At 42.0% G+C, this 14438-nt stretch overlaps 1 protein-coding gene across 10 annotated transcripts in view; it reads right to left on the reverse strand.

Annotated features, from left to right (window-relative positions):
• Nucleotides 1–8880: 8880 nt before the first annotated feature.
• Nucleotides 8881–14438, reverse strand: part of KCNMA1 (potassium calcium-activated channel subfamily M alpha 1) — a 775740-nt gene continuing 770182 nt past the window's right edge. For 5 of the 10 annotated variants that reach the window (XM_088842052.1, XM_088842055.1, XM_088842053.1 and 2 more), the window contains one exon: nt 8881–13790. In XM_088842052.1, coding sequence (XP_088698178.1) covers nt 13636–13790 — 155 coding nt within the window. In that variant the 3' untranslated portion in view covers nt 8881–13635. The remainder of the gene's footprint in view (nt 13791–14438) is intronic. The other 5 variants (XM_088842056.1, XM_088842058.1, XM_088842054.1 and 2 more) reach the window with 1 other exon arrangement.

Here is a 14438-nt window from a genome sequence, read left to right on the forward strand (position 1 = left end):
GTTTTCACTAAAGCAATGAGGCAAAAAAAAAAAAAAAGTAATAGAAGTATAATAATTGAAAATAAAGACTACTTCCATGTTGCTATATATATTTGGGATTGTGTACATAGAGCATACAAAGGAATAAAACCAAATTATTAGAATTGATAAGTAAATTTAGGAAAGTCACTGGATATCTGGTCAATAAACCAAAATGCATATGGATCTCTATATATGAAAAACAAAAACAAAAATTATGAATTAAAACCATGAATCCATTTAAAGTCACAAGAAAAAACATAAATACATAGTCATAAATATCTTTTGTCACTGTATTTGTAGCTCACCAATGCCCTCAACAAGCATTTTGTCTTTGAAAAAAAATAGATAGCTTTCCAAGTTGTTCTTCCTGGAACATTTGGAACAGTTTACCAAAAATACAAATATTTCTTAATTCTCCCCCTCTGCCTCCTGCCCTTCCTTCATGATCATTGTTTATGGCTTGGGCTAATCTTCTTCCAAATTTTAATAAATGTATAAATATATCTAATCAATTGATAGTAATAGAGTCCTTCTATACATTATATTTTCTCCCTGTACACAATACGGGCCAGGAGTCAGCAAACTTTTTCTGTAAAAGGCAAGATAGTAAATAATTTAGACTTTATATGCCATACAGTCTCTGATGAAATTATGCATCTCTACTGTTTATGGCAGGAAATCAGCTAGAGATGATACATAATGAAAAAGGTATTACTGGAGATCAGTGGAGAAGTAACTCTAGAAGGAATAAAGGGATGGAGCAAAAGCAAAACCAATACCCAGTTGTGGATGTGACCAATGATAGAAGCAAGGTCTGGTGCTGTAGAGAGCAATATTGCATAGGAACCTAGAATGTTAGGTCCATGAATCAAGGCAAATTGGAAGTGGTCAAACAGGAGATGGCAAGAGTGAACTTAGACATTCTAGGAATCAGTGAACTAAAATGGACTGGAATGGGTGAACTTAACCCAGATGACCATTATATCTACTACTGTGGGCAGGAATCCCTCAGAAGAAATGGAGTAGCCATCATGGTCAACAAAAGAGTCTGAAATGCAGTACTTGGATGCAATCTTAAAAACGACAGAATGATTTCTGTTCATTTCCAAGGCAAACCATTCAATATTGCAGTAATCCAGGCCTATGCCCCAACCAGTAATGCTGAAGAAGCCGAAGTTGAATGGTTCTATGAAGACCTACAAGACCTTTTAGAACTAACACCCAAAAAAGATGTCCTTTTCATTATAGGGGACTGGAATGCAAAAGTAGGAAGTCAAGAAACACCTGGAGTAACAGGCAAATTTGGCCTTGGAGCATGGAATGAAGCAGGGCAAACAAAGGCTAATAGAGTTTTGCCAAGAGAACGCACTGGTCATAGCAAACACCCTCTTCCAACAACACAAGAGAAGACTCTACACATGGACATCACCAGATGGTCAACACCAAAATCAGATTGATTATATTCTTTGCAGCCAAAGATGGAGAAGCTGTATACAGTTAGCAAAAACAAGACCAGGAGCTGACTGTGGCTCAGATCATGAACTCCTTATTGCCAAATTCAGACTTAAATTGAAGAAAGTAGGGAAAACCACTAGACAATTCAGATATGACCTAAATCAAATCCCTTATGATTATACAGTGGAAGTGAGGAATAGATTTAAGAGACTAGATCTGATTGATAGAGTGCCTGATGAACTCTGGACGGAGGTTCGTGATATTGTACAGGAGACAGGGACCAAGACCGTCCCCATGGAAAAGAAATGCAAAAAAACAAAATGGCTGTCTGAGGAGGCCTTACAAATAGCTGTGAAAAGAAGAGAAGCGAAAAGCAAAGGAGAAAAGGAAAGATATAAGCATCTGAATGCAGAGTTCCAAAGAATAGCAAGGAGAGATAAGAAAGCCTTCCTCAGTGATCAATGCAAAGAAATAGAGGAAAACAACAGAACAGGAAAAACAAGAGATCTCTTCAAGAAAATTAGAGATTCCAAAGGAACATTTCATGCAGATGGGCTCGATCAAGGACAGAAATGGTATGGACCTAACAGAAGCAGAAGATATTAAGAAGAGGTGGCAAGAATACACAGAAGAACTGTACAAAAAAGATCTTCACGACCAAGATAGTCACAATAACGTGATCACTGACCTAGAGCCAGACATCTTGGAATGTGAAGTCAAGTGGGCCTTAGAAAACATCACTACGAACAAAACTAGTGGAGGTGATGGAATTCCAGATGAGCTATTTCAAATCTTGAAAGATGATGCTGTGAAAGTGCTGCACTCAATATGCCAGCAAATTTGGAAAACTCAGCAGTGGCCACAGGACTGGAAAAGGTCAGTCTTCATTCCAATCCCAAAGAAAGGCAATGCCAAAGAATGCTCAAACTACCGCACAATTGCACTCATCTCCCACGCTAGTAAAGTCATGCTCAAAATTCTCTAAGCCAGGCTTCAGCAATATGTGAACCATGAACTTCCAGATGTTCAAGCAGGTTTTAGAAAAGGCAGAGGCACCAGAGATCAAATTGCCAACATCTGCTGGATCATGGAGAAAGCAAGAGAGTTCCAGAAAAACATCTATTTCTGCTTCATTGACTATGCCAAAGCCTTTGACTCTGTGGATCACAATAAACTGTGGAACATTCTGAAAGAGATGGGAATCCCAGACCACCTGATCTGCCTCTTGAGAAACCTGTATGCAGGTCAGGAAGCAACAGTCAGAACTGTACATGGAACAACAGACTGGTTCCAAATAGGAAAAGGAGTGCGTCAAGGCTGTATATTGTCACCTTGCTTATTTAACTTATATGCAGAGTACATCATGAGGAACGCTGGGCAGGAAGAAGCACAAGCTGGAATCAAGATTGCTGGGAGAAATATCAATAATCTCAGATATGCAGATGACACTACCCTTATGGCAGAAAGTGAAGAGGAACTAAGAAGCCTCTTGATGAAAGTGAAAGAGGAGAGTGAAAAGGTTAGCTTGAAGTTCAACATTCAGAAAACAAAGATCATGGCATCTGGTCCCATCACTTCATGGGAAATAGATGGAAAAACAGTGGAAACAGTGTCAGACTTTATTTTTTTGGGCTCCAAAATCACTGAAGATGCTGATTGCAGCCAGGAAATTAAAAGATGCTTACTCCTTGGAAGGAAAGTTATGACCAACCTTGATAGTATATTAAAAAGCAGAGACATTACTCTGCCAACCAAGGTCCGTCTAGTCAAGGCAATGGTTTTTCCCGTGGTCATGTATGGATGTGAGAGTTGGACTGTGAAGAAAGCTGACCGCCGAAGAATTGATGCTTTTGAACTGTGGTGTTGGAGAAGACTCTTGAGAGTCCCTTGTACCGCAAGGAGATCCAACCAGTCCATTCTAAGGGAGATCGATCCTGGGAGTTCATTGGAGGGACTGATGCTGAAGCTGAAACTCCAATACTTTGGCCACCTCATGCGACGAGTTGACTCACTGGAAAAGACTCTGATGCTGGGAAAGGCTGGGGGCAGGAGGAGAAGAGGACGACCAAGAATGAGATGGCTGGATGGCATCACTGACTCTGTGGACATGAGTTTGAGTGAACTCTGGGAGTTGGTGATGGACAGGGAGGCCTGGAGTGCTGTGATTCATGGGGTCGCGGAGAGTCGGACATGACTGAGCGACTGAACTGAATAAAACTTGATTTACAAATAGGCCTCAGGCCTGTGTGACACCATTTATCAACCTCTGATAAACATGAATCTGCTGCTGCTGCTGCTAAGTCACATCAGTCGTGTCCGACTCTGTGTGACCCCACAGATGGAAGCCCACCAGGCTCCCCCGTCCCTGGGATTCTCCAGGCAAGAACACTGGAGTGGGTTGCCATTTCCTTCTCTAATGTGTGAAAGGGAAAAGGGAAAGTGAAGTCGCTCAGTCGTGTCCGACCCTTAGCGACCCCACAGACTGCAGCTTCATCATTTGTTCTGAGCGTCTAGTACTCCACAGCATGGATGGATACATTCCTTTAACTCATCTCTCATTGATAGAAATATGCAACTGTTTCTGTTAAAAATCCTCTTGGGACTTTCCTGGTGATCCAGTGGTTAAGACTCAGCACTTCCAAGGCAGGGGGGCATGGGTTCGACCCCTGGTCAGGGACCTAAGATCCCACATGCCACAGGGTGCAGCCAAAAAGAGCAAAGACAGAAACCTTTTGAACCAGGTACTACTCATCGCCCAGCTGGGTTAGCTGCTGCTCGCTCTCTATCCTCCTGTGAACACGCTCACTGCTCTCCACAGTGCACTGGCATTGGATGCCTTGTGGGTTGCTCCTTGTGCTTTCATCAGCTGAGCTCACCAGTATCCCAAGCCAACTGAAATGTGTGTTCTTGTTATTGTAGCATGCCACTGAGGCAGAGCATGTTTACCAAAGAAACAGAAGGACAAGCAAGAGAGTATTGATTCTACAAAGTTAGTTATTTTTAGAAAGACGTGATTAAGGTAAATCGCTTTTTAAAAAATCTGTTAAATTAGAAATGGACTCACTGACATAGGAAACAAATTTTTGGTTACCAAAGAGTGGGAAGGGATAAATTAGAAATCAGGAGTTAAAAGATGCACCTTACTATATATAAAATAGATATACAACAAGGAACTACTCTATAGCACAGAGAATTATATTCAATATGTTGCAATAACCTATAATGGAAAATAATTTGAAAAAGAATAGATATATCAGATCTATAGATGTATGGCAACCCACTCCAGTGTTTGCCTGGAGAATCCCAAGGACAGAGGAGCCTAGTGGGCTGCTGTCTATGGGGTCACACAGGGTCGGACACGACTGAAGCGATTTAGCAGCAGCATAGATGTGTACCTGAACCACTTTGCAATGCACCTGAAACATTTTAAATCAACTATAACTTAAAATTTAAAGAAAGATTACAAAACAGATCTGTCTGTTAGGTATGAGTGAGGCAGTTACAACAGACTGAAAACTAGGGTACATGAGGTGGGCAGTGAGAAGACCCCCACTTTAACTCTTGGATAGTACAGGTCAAGCAGCCATGGTGAATCTGGGTGCAGCCCTGCCTCCTCCTTTCACAAGTTTCAGAAGCTGGCCTGGGCAGGAGAACTGTCTTCTGCCTGGCGATACCCAACGCCCCCACCTAATCCAATCATTCTTTCCAGGTCTCGGTGGACTTCTTATCTCTGATTCCTAGCCTACGTTTTCAGAGTCTTTGAATGTGAAAGGTTAGTAAGCATGAGATTCTGTGTCTTCTCTCAGAGGCCCGACCCATTAACATTTAAAATAGTCCTGAGCCCATGTTTACATGTGATATCATTCATGCTTTATTTTCTTTCGCACCCTGTCTGTTTCCCCACCTCACCCTCAGTTTTTCTTCCAGGCAGAATCTATCTCATCTGACGTGGCAAAGCAGTTAACATTGATTCTGGTGAATGGTCTACTTTGATTTTTGCTACAGGGAGATTTTAACACAAATTCACATATATTGTTTTCTCAACAAATAGAAAAATATGCTCCGCATTCATCGCTCTGTGTATGCCGAGCCTGCTATTTCGTAACTCACTGTCTCTTCTCTTTTATTTGCTTTCTCCGTCACTGTCGATCTCTTCCTAATACTTCATCCTTTATGCAGACTCCTTCTTTGGAGCCGAATTTGGCAGTGAAGTTTGCCTAACTAATGAGAACCATATGCTCTGCAATTACATTCCCCAACAACGTTCAGATTTGTTAGCAAATATTGGAGAAGGCAAGTTGAGAAACCAGAATCCAAAGACTGTCAGGAATTGGCACATTCTCACAGGTGAACCTGCTTTTGCTGGAAATGAGTTCTGGTTTGGGCTAGTATCGGCTTATGGAAAACAGGGATTTGTTTCTCAAAGTATCAGTCAATTGGTGGACCGTTCTTAAAATGGCTAAATGCTTCTCTCATGCCTTCCCATTGGCATACCATACTAACCCCTAAAGGTTAATTTTTAATATGTGACTATTACCTGTTGATTTGTTGGTTCTGTTCCTCCCCAAACTGGAGTCATGATGCTACTCACTGTTGCATGTTGCATCCCCAGCTCCCAGCAGAGGAATGTGAACATCATCACTATTCAGTAAATACAGCTCATAAACAAATAAGATAATCTCTTGAATACATTAAGTGCCAATCATCATACACATTACATACATACAACTCGGGTGGCTTTTCTCCATTCTCAGCTCCTCCTCTTCCTCCAGGCTAGATCAGCATTAAATTTGGGAGTCCCGTCTCCCTAATAGAGTTCACACTTAGTATTCTGAAGATGATTTAAATCACGGCTCAGAGACCACAGTATCAAGTTTTAAGAGTTTTTTTTTTTTCCTCTTTTTTACCTTGTGATAAAGTTTCATTGATTACTCTGTGGGGCGTAAGCATGGGGTGGGATGAATGAAAACATCTGATGGTTGTCTTGATATGCCAAATGCATGGGAAAAGAGCATGCTTGTTTTGCTGTGCAGGTATCAGGAAAAGAGTATCTAGCTTGGGTACAAGTGGCTGAGGACAGATATGTTCTGGCTTCCCACGGGCTACCTAAAAGCTATCTATCTCTTGAGCAATCTGCATGCTGAAGGTTCTGCAGGAGCATGTGTGCCCTCTGGCCATGGTGTGACCCTGGAGGGACTGACTCCCAGGCACCACATCTAATGACAGAGGCTCTTCCTCTTCCTCTGCCATCCATTGCCATCTTGGGCTGGTACCTACTGACAGTCTCCTTGGAGGTGCAGGGCTCTGTTTGCACTTGAAGCTGCAAAGGCAATAGAGGGGCATTCCCATGGCCCCGATCAGTCCACAATCCTGCCGTCACCAGAAAGAGGCACCGCAGCCTGATGGGGACCCATAGACTCCACTCTCCCCTCTCCCACCCCGCCCATGAAGTGTGGGTGCTGGAGACAAAAGGCACACTCACAAATTTAGAACACAAATACATAAATTTTTAATCTGCGAAAAATACAAAATGAAACCATGTACAAGTTATGTACAAACCCTTTTTACAAGACAAGAGAATTATCACTGGTTGTTACAGATGACAGGGTAGATCATTTCAGAGCACCAGCATTTAGTCTCTCCTCCGATTTGGTTAGGTCCTAATAATCCACCATCATCAAAATCATCATGCCAACGATCAAACGTTTGAAAGACAGATGAATAAGCCACGCTCTTTTTCCTTAATGAACAAGAGGGCTGACCTCTGTGTAAGCATACTTTTTTTTTTTTTTCCTTTATCCCCTGAAGAAACGTTGAGTGCAGGTTTTGGTGTTAAGTGAGGGAATGTTTCTTTTCAGCATCTGGTGGGTGGGATGTGAGCCAGAAGTTTTAAGCAGGATGTGATTGTGCCACCTGGGAATGGAACATATTTAATTAGGATTTCCAGGCAGACCTTGGTTTATGTTTGAAATGTTGCAGTTCTGGTTGAATGTGTCAGGCTGTGCTCAGTGGAAGGAAGGGAGGAGGGGCAGGGAGCGGGGAGGGGCAGGGTGCTTTGGTTTGGTGTGGAAATGGGGCTCCATCAACCTTGGCGGGGCACCCCTACCTGTTGGCTGCCTTCTCACACTGACCCTGAATCCCACCTGACAGACGCTCTGGTTTGCTCTGGCAGGCATGTGTCGGTGCCGTGTGGACATTTCCATCTAAGATTCTGAGCAGTGGGCCCAGGCATGCTTCCCAAGGCAGGCACACTGGAGACCTTTGGTGTCACTTCTGTCCCTGCTCTGCCAAATAGCAAGGTGGAGGAGAAGAAACACAGACGTCCTCAAGGGGATAAACAGACCAAAGGAAAGCTTTTTAAATTTGAAATCTACCTAGAAATTAAGGTTGGTTTCACCGAGTCAAAAACCCTCTCTCCTCATACTGGATGTCCAGAAAGGCCACTAAAGCGACAGACTGTTGTGTCTGTTTTAGCAACGCTGAAACCAAAGCCGCCGGGGTGTGGGCATGGGGAACCATGGAACGACAAGCACAGGGAGGCAAAAGACAAAGCACACCTCAGGATCCCTCTCTTTGGGTCCTTCTCTGGGAAGAGTTTCAGTGACCTGAAAGTCCTGTGCAACCTCCCTTGCCTACGGCACCCAAAGTAACACAGAGCACAACCCGACTGCCTGCCAGAGCCAGGCATCCTGACAAACTCCAGTTAAACAAGCGATGTCCTTGCCCTCTTCAAGTGAGTCCTTTTACTTCCAAGTCACCATCTCTTTCATTTCCAACCTCATATATGACCCGCCCTCTCTTTCTCTTAACGTTTCCGTCTCTATTAGTCCCCCCTTTTCCTGGTTCTGGAGTACCTGAGATTGCCTTTCCCAGCAGCTTCTACTTTATTTAATTTTCCTTTTAGCCCGTAAAAGTACAGTTGCCATTGCCACGTTCTGCAGCCTCCAAAAAATCCTCCACACCTACCCTTCCTCCTTTAGAGACCCAGCCACACTGTGTGCATACCTCTGTGCTTCTGATGTCCAGATCCCACAGGACCTGCTGCAACCCTCTTCTCGGCTCCATTTTCCTCCATGCCTTTTGATTGCCAGACCTACCTTTATAGATAATGCTCAGCTTCTTCCACTTTGAACTAATTAATACAACAGTTCTCAGCTGCCTGCATTCTTTCCTGTTCCTCCACAAGTTTCTTGTATTGAGGTCCAAATTAACTGTTCCTTTCACAAAGGATCATTTCTAGATTCACAACCAGTGCCCCAACTCCCAGCCCTCAAACCAACCTCTATATTGCCAGTGGAGCTTCTGCAGCTATGAGTATCAGTAACACTTATTTGAGGAAGGTAGGACTTCACATGCTGAGTTTTCACTTGGAGTTTGTTTGAGTTGGAGTCTTTGAGAACTCCATGTTGCTGAGAAAATGTTCAGCCCTGCATATCTGCCCTTGATGACTTCCAGAAGAACTGACTTCTCAAAACATACAACCTAAAAATGCACAGGTTCATTTTTGCACAGGTTTAATTCATCACTCTTTGTTTAAAACGCTTAGTAACTTTCCATGACTTTCTAGATGAAGCCTCAACATCTTAGCTTGGCCCTGAAGACAAGTTAGTTTCTAGTGCCTTCTCTGAAGTCTCATCTTAGTTTCCCTCTGCTTCCATAAAGAATGGACAGATTCTGCAGTGGCATACCATGTCCAATTTGAATGATTTATTTAGTCACTTGTAAGGTAAGGTGACCACTGGACTCACTGGAAAAGACTCTGATGCTGGGAAGGATTGGGGGTGGGAGAAGAAGGGGACAAGAGAGAATGAGATGGCTGGATGGCATCACCGACTCAATGGACATGAGTTTGAGTGAACCCCAGGAGTTGGTGATGGACAGGGAGGCCTGGCGTGCTGTGATTCATGGGGTCGCAAAGAGTCGGACACGACTAAGCGACTGAACTGAACTGAACTGAAGGTAAGGTGATCACATCCCAGTTGGTTTCTATTTTTTTCTCTCTTTCAACCCCTCTGCCTCCTTTTGTTCCTACTTTTTTTAAAACTGAGATTCTCTTTGACAAAAAAAAAATGTAGATAAACGTTGCTGCTGCTGCTGCTGCTAAGTCGCTTCAGTCATGTCCGACTCTCTGCGACCCCAGAGATGGCAGTCCACCAGGCTCCCCCGTCCCTGGGATTCTTCAGGCAAGAACACTGGAGTGGGTTGCCATTTCCTTCTCCAATGCATGAAAGGGAAAAGGGAAAGTGAAGTCGCTCAGTCGTGTCCGACTCTTAGCGACCCCATGGACTGCAGCCCACCAGGCTCCTCCGTCCATGGGATTTTCCAGGCAAGAGTACTAGAGTGGGGTGCCATTGCCTTCTCCAGAGATAAACGTTAGAAATGTAGCAAAGAAATAGCTGGTTTACTAATGAGAGGGAAAAAAAAATCAAATAAACAGGACAGGAAATGAAGTGAGAAGTAAGACTAGTAACAGACTAGAAACTTCCTAGTGCCTAGATTCATATCCAGAATCTGGAAGTTGTGAGTCTCTAACTACATATTGGAGATATGGGTTAGAGAGGAAGGGATTGATGGAAATTGAGCCAATATAAAAGGCAGGCTAGGATGAAATTGAGAAGAAAATCCTAGGAATACACAGAAAAATCACATCAAAGTGATTCAGGTGACTTTAAAATTTGAAATTTGTATTTTGAACTTAAATTCTGAAATGTAAAGCAGAGGAACAATTCTAACTACCATGTGCCCGGAGCAGAAGGGGCATTACCCTCTGGAGCACTGCTTGGGCAATGCTGCAGGAAGGACAGAACAGGATTTTCTCCATGCTCCCACTTTTAACTCAGATCACATCCTCTCAGATCCGAAAAGGACCTTAGAAGTCATCTAGATAAATCACTTTCATTTACAAATGAGGTCACTGAGACTCAGAGAGTTTCAAGAACATTTTCTAAGTGTAGAGCTAGTTATATGCAGATGTAGCTTGTTGAACCATCATAATTAAAACGTAAGTAGGAAACTTGGACTCTTTTGCTTTTAGACATGAAAACATCCCCAATGTTATTATGCTTTCTCACTTTCTTCCCTTCTAACCCTAACCAAACAGTTCTAATTCCCTGTTTGTTTAAAGTCCTCAATTAATTTTTTTTACAAAGTACATCATAAGATGCCCCAAGCTTTGGAAGGAAAGAGCTTCTGGGCATTCCCTGTATGCCTTAGTCACAACCACTTTTACTGAAGGTGTTTTATCTTGGCAAAAGACTATTTTAAAATACAAAATTACTCAGATGAAAGTAAGATTTATCTTAATGAAAAAGATGATGATGATGATACTTTGATAAGTAGGTGCTTTCTGCTTTTTCAATAGCCTGTTGGAGAGTCTGATTCCCAAAGCACTTGAGTTAATTTAGGAAAATGGCTTTTCTGGAATCCTAAAGTGGGATGGGACATCAGAGCCTTATAACACAGACTACACCAATGATAGCCATCATTGGTCTATGCGGAATGTAGCCAGGAAGAGGGGTCTGTCAGAGGGTGGTGAGGACTTCCTCCAGGCCAGAGAGCTCAACAAATAGAAACAAACCAGGAAGCTCTGGCATTCCTCCAAGCCCTTCAATGATCTTATAATCTTGTTTCTGTTTTCGTTTCACTTTCCATCTACCAGGTATGAGTTTTTGCCAAGGGAGCCAACAACCAGCCATTTTATAGATTTCCTTTTTAAAAAAATGCATAGTTGTGTTTTCTGGCCCCTAACAATTCATTATTAACAAAGGCAAAACAGCATGACTTTGCTCTACCTTAGAAGGAAATGGATTCTTGCCAACTGGTTTTTGAAGGGGAGCCCTTTGCTTTAGAAAACTATCTTCGCGATTTTGATTAAAAAAAAAAGTTTATATTCAAACTTCTAGCTGTAAAGAGCACGGAGTTTGTACTTGCATTTCCATTGTGCCTTGGTTTGGAGAGATGGGGAAGAGAGGGCAGCGGGCATGGGACATTGTGGCCTAACATTCTCTAATGGAAGGACATTTAGGTGGTGGCCATCACTGCCTGCCAGAGGAGACCAAATAGTTAAGACAAATTCAGAAATGGTTATCAAGTTATCAGTAACCACTAGGGTTCATGAAGGAAAGAAGAGCGTGGGTTGATGTACTAAGAATGTATACGAAGGTGACCCCAATGCAAAATTATTATGTATAATAGAAGAAGGCCTAGCTTTCAGAAAAGTTGTCAAATCTTAGCAAGGGATTCACCCCCACAAACCCATTTTACTTCTGTTGGAAACCAAGAAATGTGTATAAGCCTGAATAGAGACTGCTGACATAATTTTAGTCTGTTGAGTAGACTAGTGATTGGTTATAAGTAGTTTTTAAACAATCCAATTGGACATACATTATATTCACAATACTTTTATAGAACTAATTCTACAAAATGTGACAACAGGGTAACCACAGTCTGACAAGTCACTTCAGGACGACGCCTACAAGGTGGAAACACGACATTGGCTCTGCAGGGACTGGACAGAGTTGGAAGCTCATTTTGCCTAAGGTGGTAACTGGAGTACTTAGTGGACATGTTTTCATGATGGTTTCATTGCTTGGCTCTGATCTGATTTGCAGTAACATACTATGTACCACGGGGTCATGGCCTAATGGAAGAGATAGCGTGGGACTTTGGGGGGATATTTTGGTTAGTTTTTTTTTTTTCTTTTGAGTGTCCACAATTAACATTTTTAAGAAAATAAAAATCATACTCATGCTGCTCCAGAGACCCTGATGATTCTATCAAAGACATCATTTTGAAGTTGAAAATCATTTGGAATGGAATAATTGCTGGGATGCCGTGACACTGAGCATGCAAACATCAGAGCTCAGACACATTAGAACTGTGTCTGATGGCTACAGAAATCTTTTTTGACCACAGTTTGAAGTGGCTGATACATAGGATTTCATCGCTGGTAATTTTCAAAGGCCTTTTCTAATAGCCTGTATTAAGCGTATTAGTAGCTGTCCTTGTGTTATTATTTTTTAGGTTGCTGTAACAAGTTTGTGCGTTTTGTCCCAGCAACTAAAGGAAAGCCTGCAAAATTTAGATCTGGGCAAAAGTTGTCTCCTTGATCACGAAACTTTTCTGGCTTTTACACAAAAACTCAGTGAACTGCATATATGTGTTATCCCATCCTATTGTTAAGTAGAACTATTAATTGATGTTTACAAACTTTCAGGCTAAAAGCCCTGGACTTGGGAGATGGGGAGAGAATCCCCCAGACCTTACCAAAGTTGAAAGTACTTGCTTGGTTGGTTTGGAGATATGAAATGAGAAGCATAACAGCATGGAGGAGTCCCCACCATTGGAACAACAAACAGAGAGATGTCTTCTGTGCATCTGGTCCTCAACTTCCACATCCCAGGCATGCTCACAACCCTCCTGGTACTGTTAGTTGACAGGGTAAACCCGATCTGGCATTTGTAGAAAAGCTGCAAGAAGGTCTTCCCTTTAAATATATGAACAAAAGGATAAGAAATACAGGATGAAAACTAAAACTACAAAAATATGACTTTTGAATGTGAAAATAAGTGTTTCCATTTATTAAGAGCTGGTGTCAGTGTAGCCAAAATACACATCCATCCAGGAAATTCACCTGCCCCCTTTTGTCTCTTTTTTTAAAATTTACTAAAATACATGTTTACATTATTGGGCCATTTTTAAATTGCCTTAATAATCCAGTTTCCTTAATTACAATTAATTGTGGTGGTGACCATCACTCTCCTCAAAGAAAGAGATAAAGAAGAGAAATATGCACTAAGGAGTCTGGCCACTTAGGCATTTTGATTTTGCATTGTTAGATATAGGGAAGATATTTGACAATGAGAAAAAAAAGAAAAAAATATATATTTTCTTTCTAATAAATAAAAATAATTTAAAATGCTAGAGGCTATACAGGACTATTTTAGTATGTTCATTTATAAATGAAATCATTTTCTTTTCCAAAATACATGGAAGCAATAGTCAAGGCAGACAAGGAGAAAGATCTGTCTATTTTTCTTGCAGTTCTTGCTTATCCTAATGTTTCCACCAGTGATTCAGCATGTTAAGAGGAAGAAAAGTCACGTCACCATTTATGAAGTTTGTCAGGCTTTAAAAAAAATAGTTCTGGTCTCCTGGGAATCAACATTCATCTTCAACTTCTCTGATTGGTGGAATCAAGCTGCTTGTGGATTTATATTGGTTGATCTGGTTAGCCATGTGGGTACTCATGGGCTTGATTTGAATGTTTCTGGGATAGGCATTATCCGGTTCATCTGTAAACCATTTCTTTTCTGCTAAAGGGCAAAACGGATAGAGAACAAGAAGGAGAAATTAGAAGCTTAATTAGTCCTAGGCCAAAGATTTTGGAAAGTTCATTGAAAAATGCAAAAAGGTAATTGAGAGAAGCTGACAGTGAGTAATTGCTAAAAGAGACGGTACAGTGTAGGGAGAACCCCAGAACCTGAAACATACCTCTGCTGCCTGTAGCAAGTGACGAACCAACGAGCTATTGGGACCTGGAGGCACCGGGGGTGGACTTCAGAGAATAAAGAGGGATTGGAAGATTAACTCTGGCAGTGTTCTCTGGGGTTCCTTTGGTGGCCTGAAAAGCTTTGGTGGTGAGGAGATGACGAATATAACAAGTATTAGGCATGGGTGTTGCACCTAAAGAAAGACTTGTGCATCCATTGATTTGAGTGGAGATGAAGAACTCCGGGAGCTGGTGATGGACAGGGAGGCCTGGCGTGCTGTGATTCATGGGGTCGCAAAGAGTCGGACACGACTGAGCGACTGAACTGAACTGAACTGAAGGGACACTTTCCCTTCCACAGATTAAGAGATCTAGAATCTGCTGCAGGGTTTCCTCCTCCCAGGCTTTAATTGACTTTGCTTGTACAAGCTCACTTAAAGGTATATCTCAATTACAACACTCCTTTATTTCT

This window comes from Moschus berezovskii, chromosome 12, assembly GCF_049115385.1.
Source record: "Moschus berezovskii isolate FMDL1 chromosome 12, NW_MosBer_1.0, whole genome shotgun sequence".
NCBI lineage: Eukaryota > Metazoa > Chordata > Mammalia > Artiodactyla > Moschidae > Moschus > Moschus berezovskii.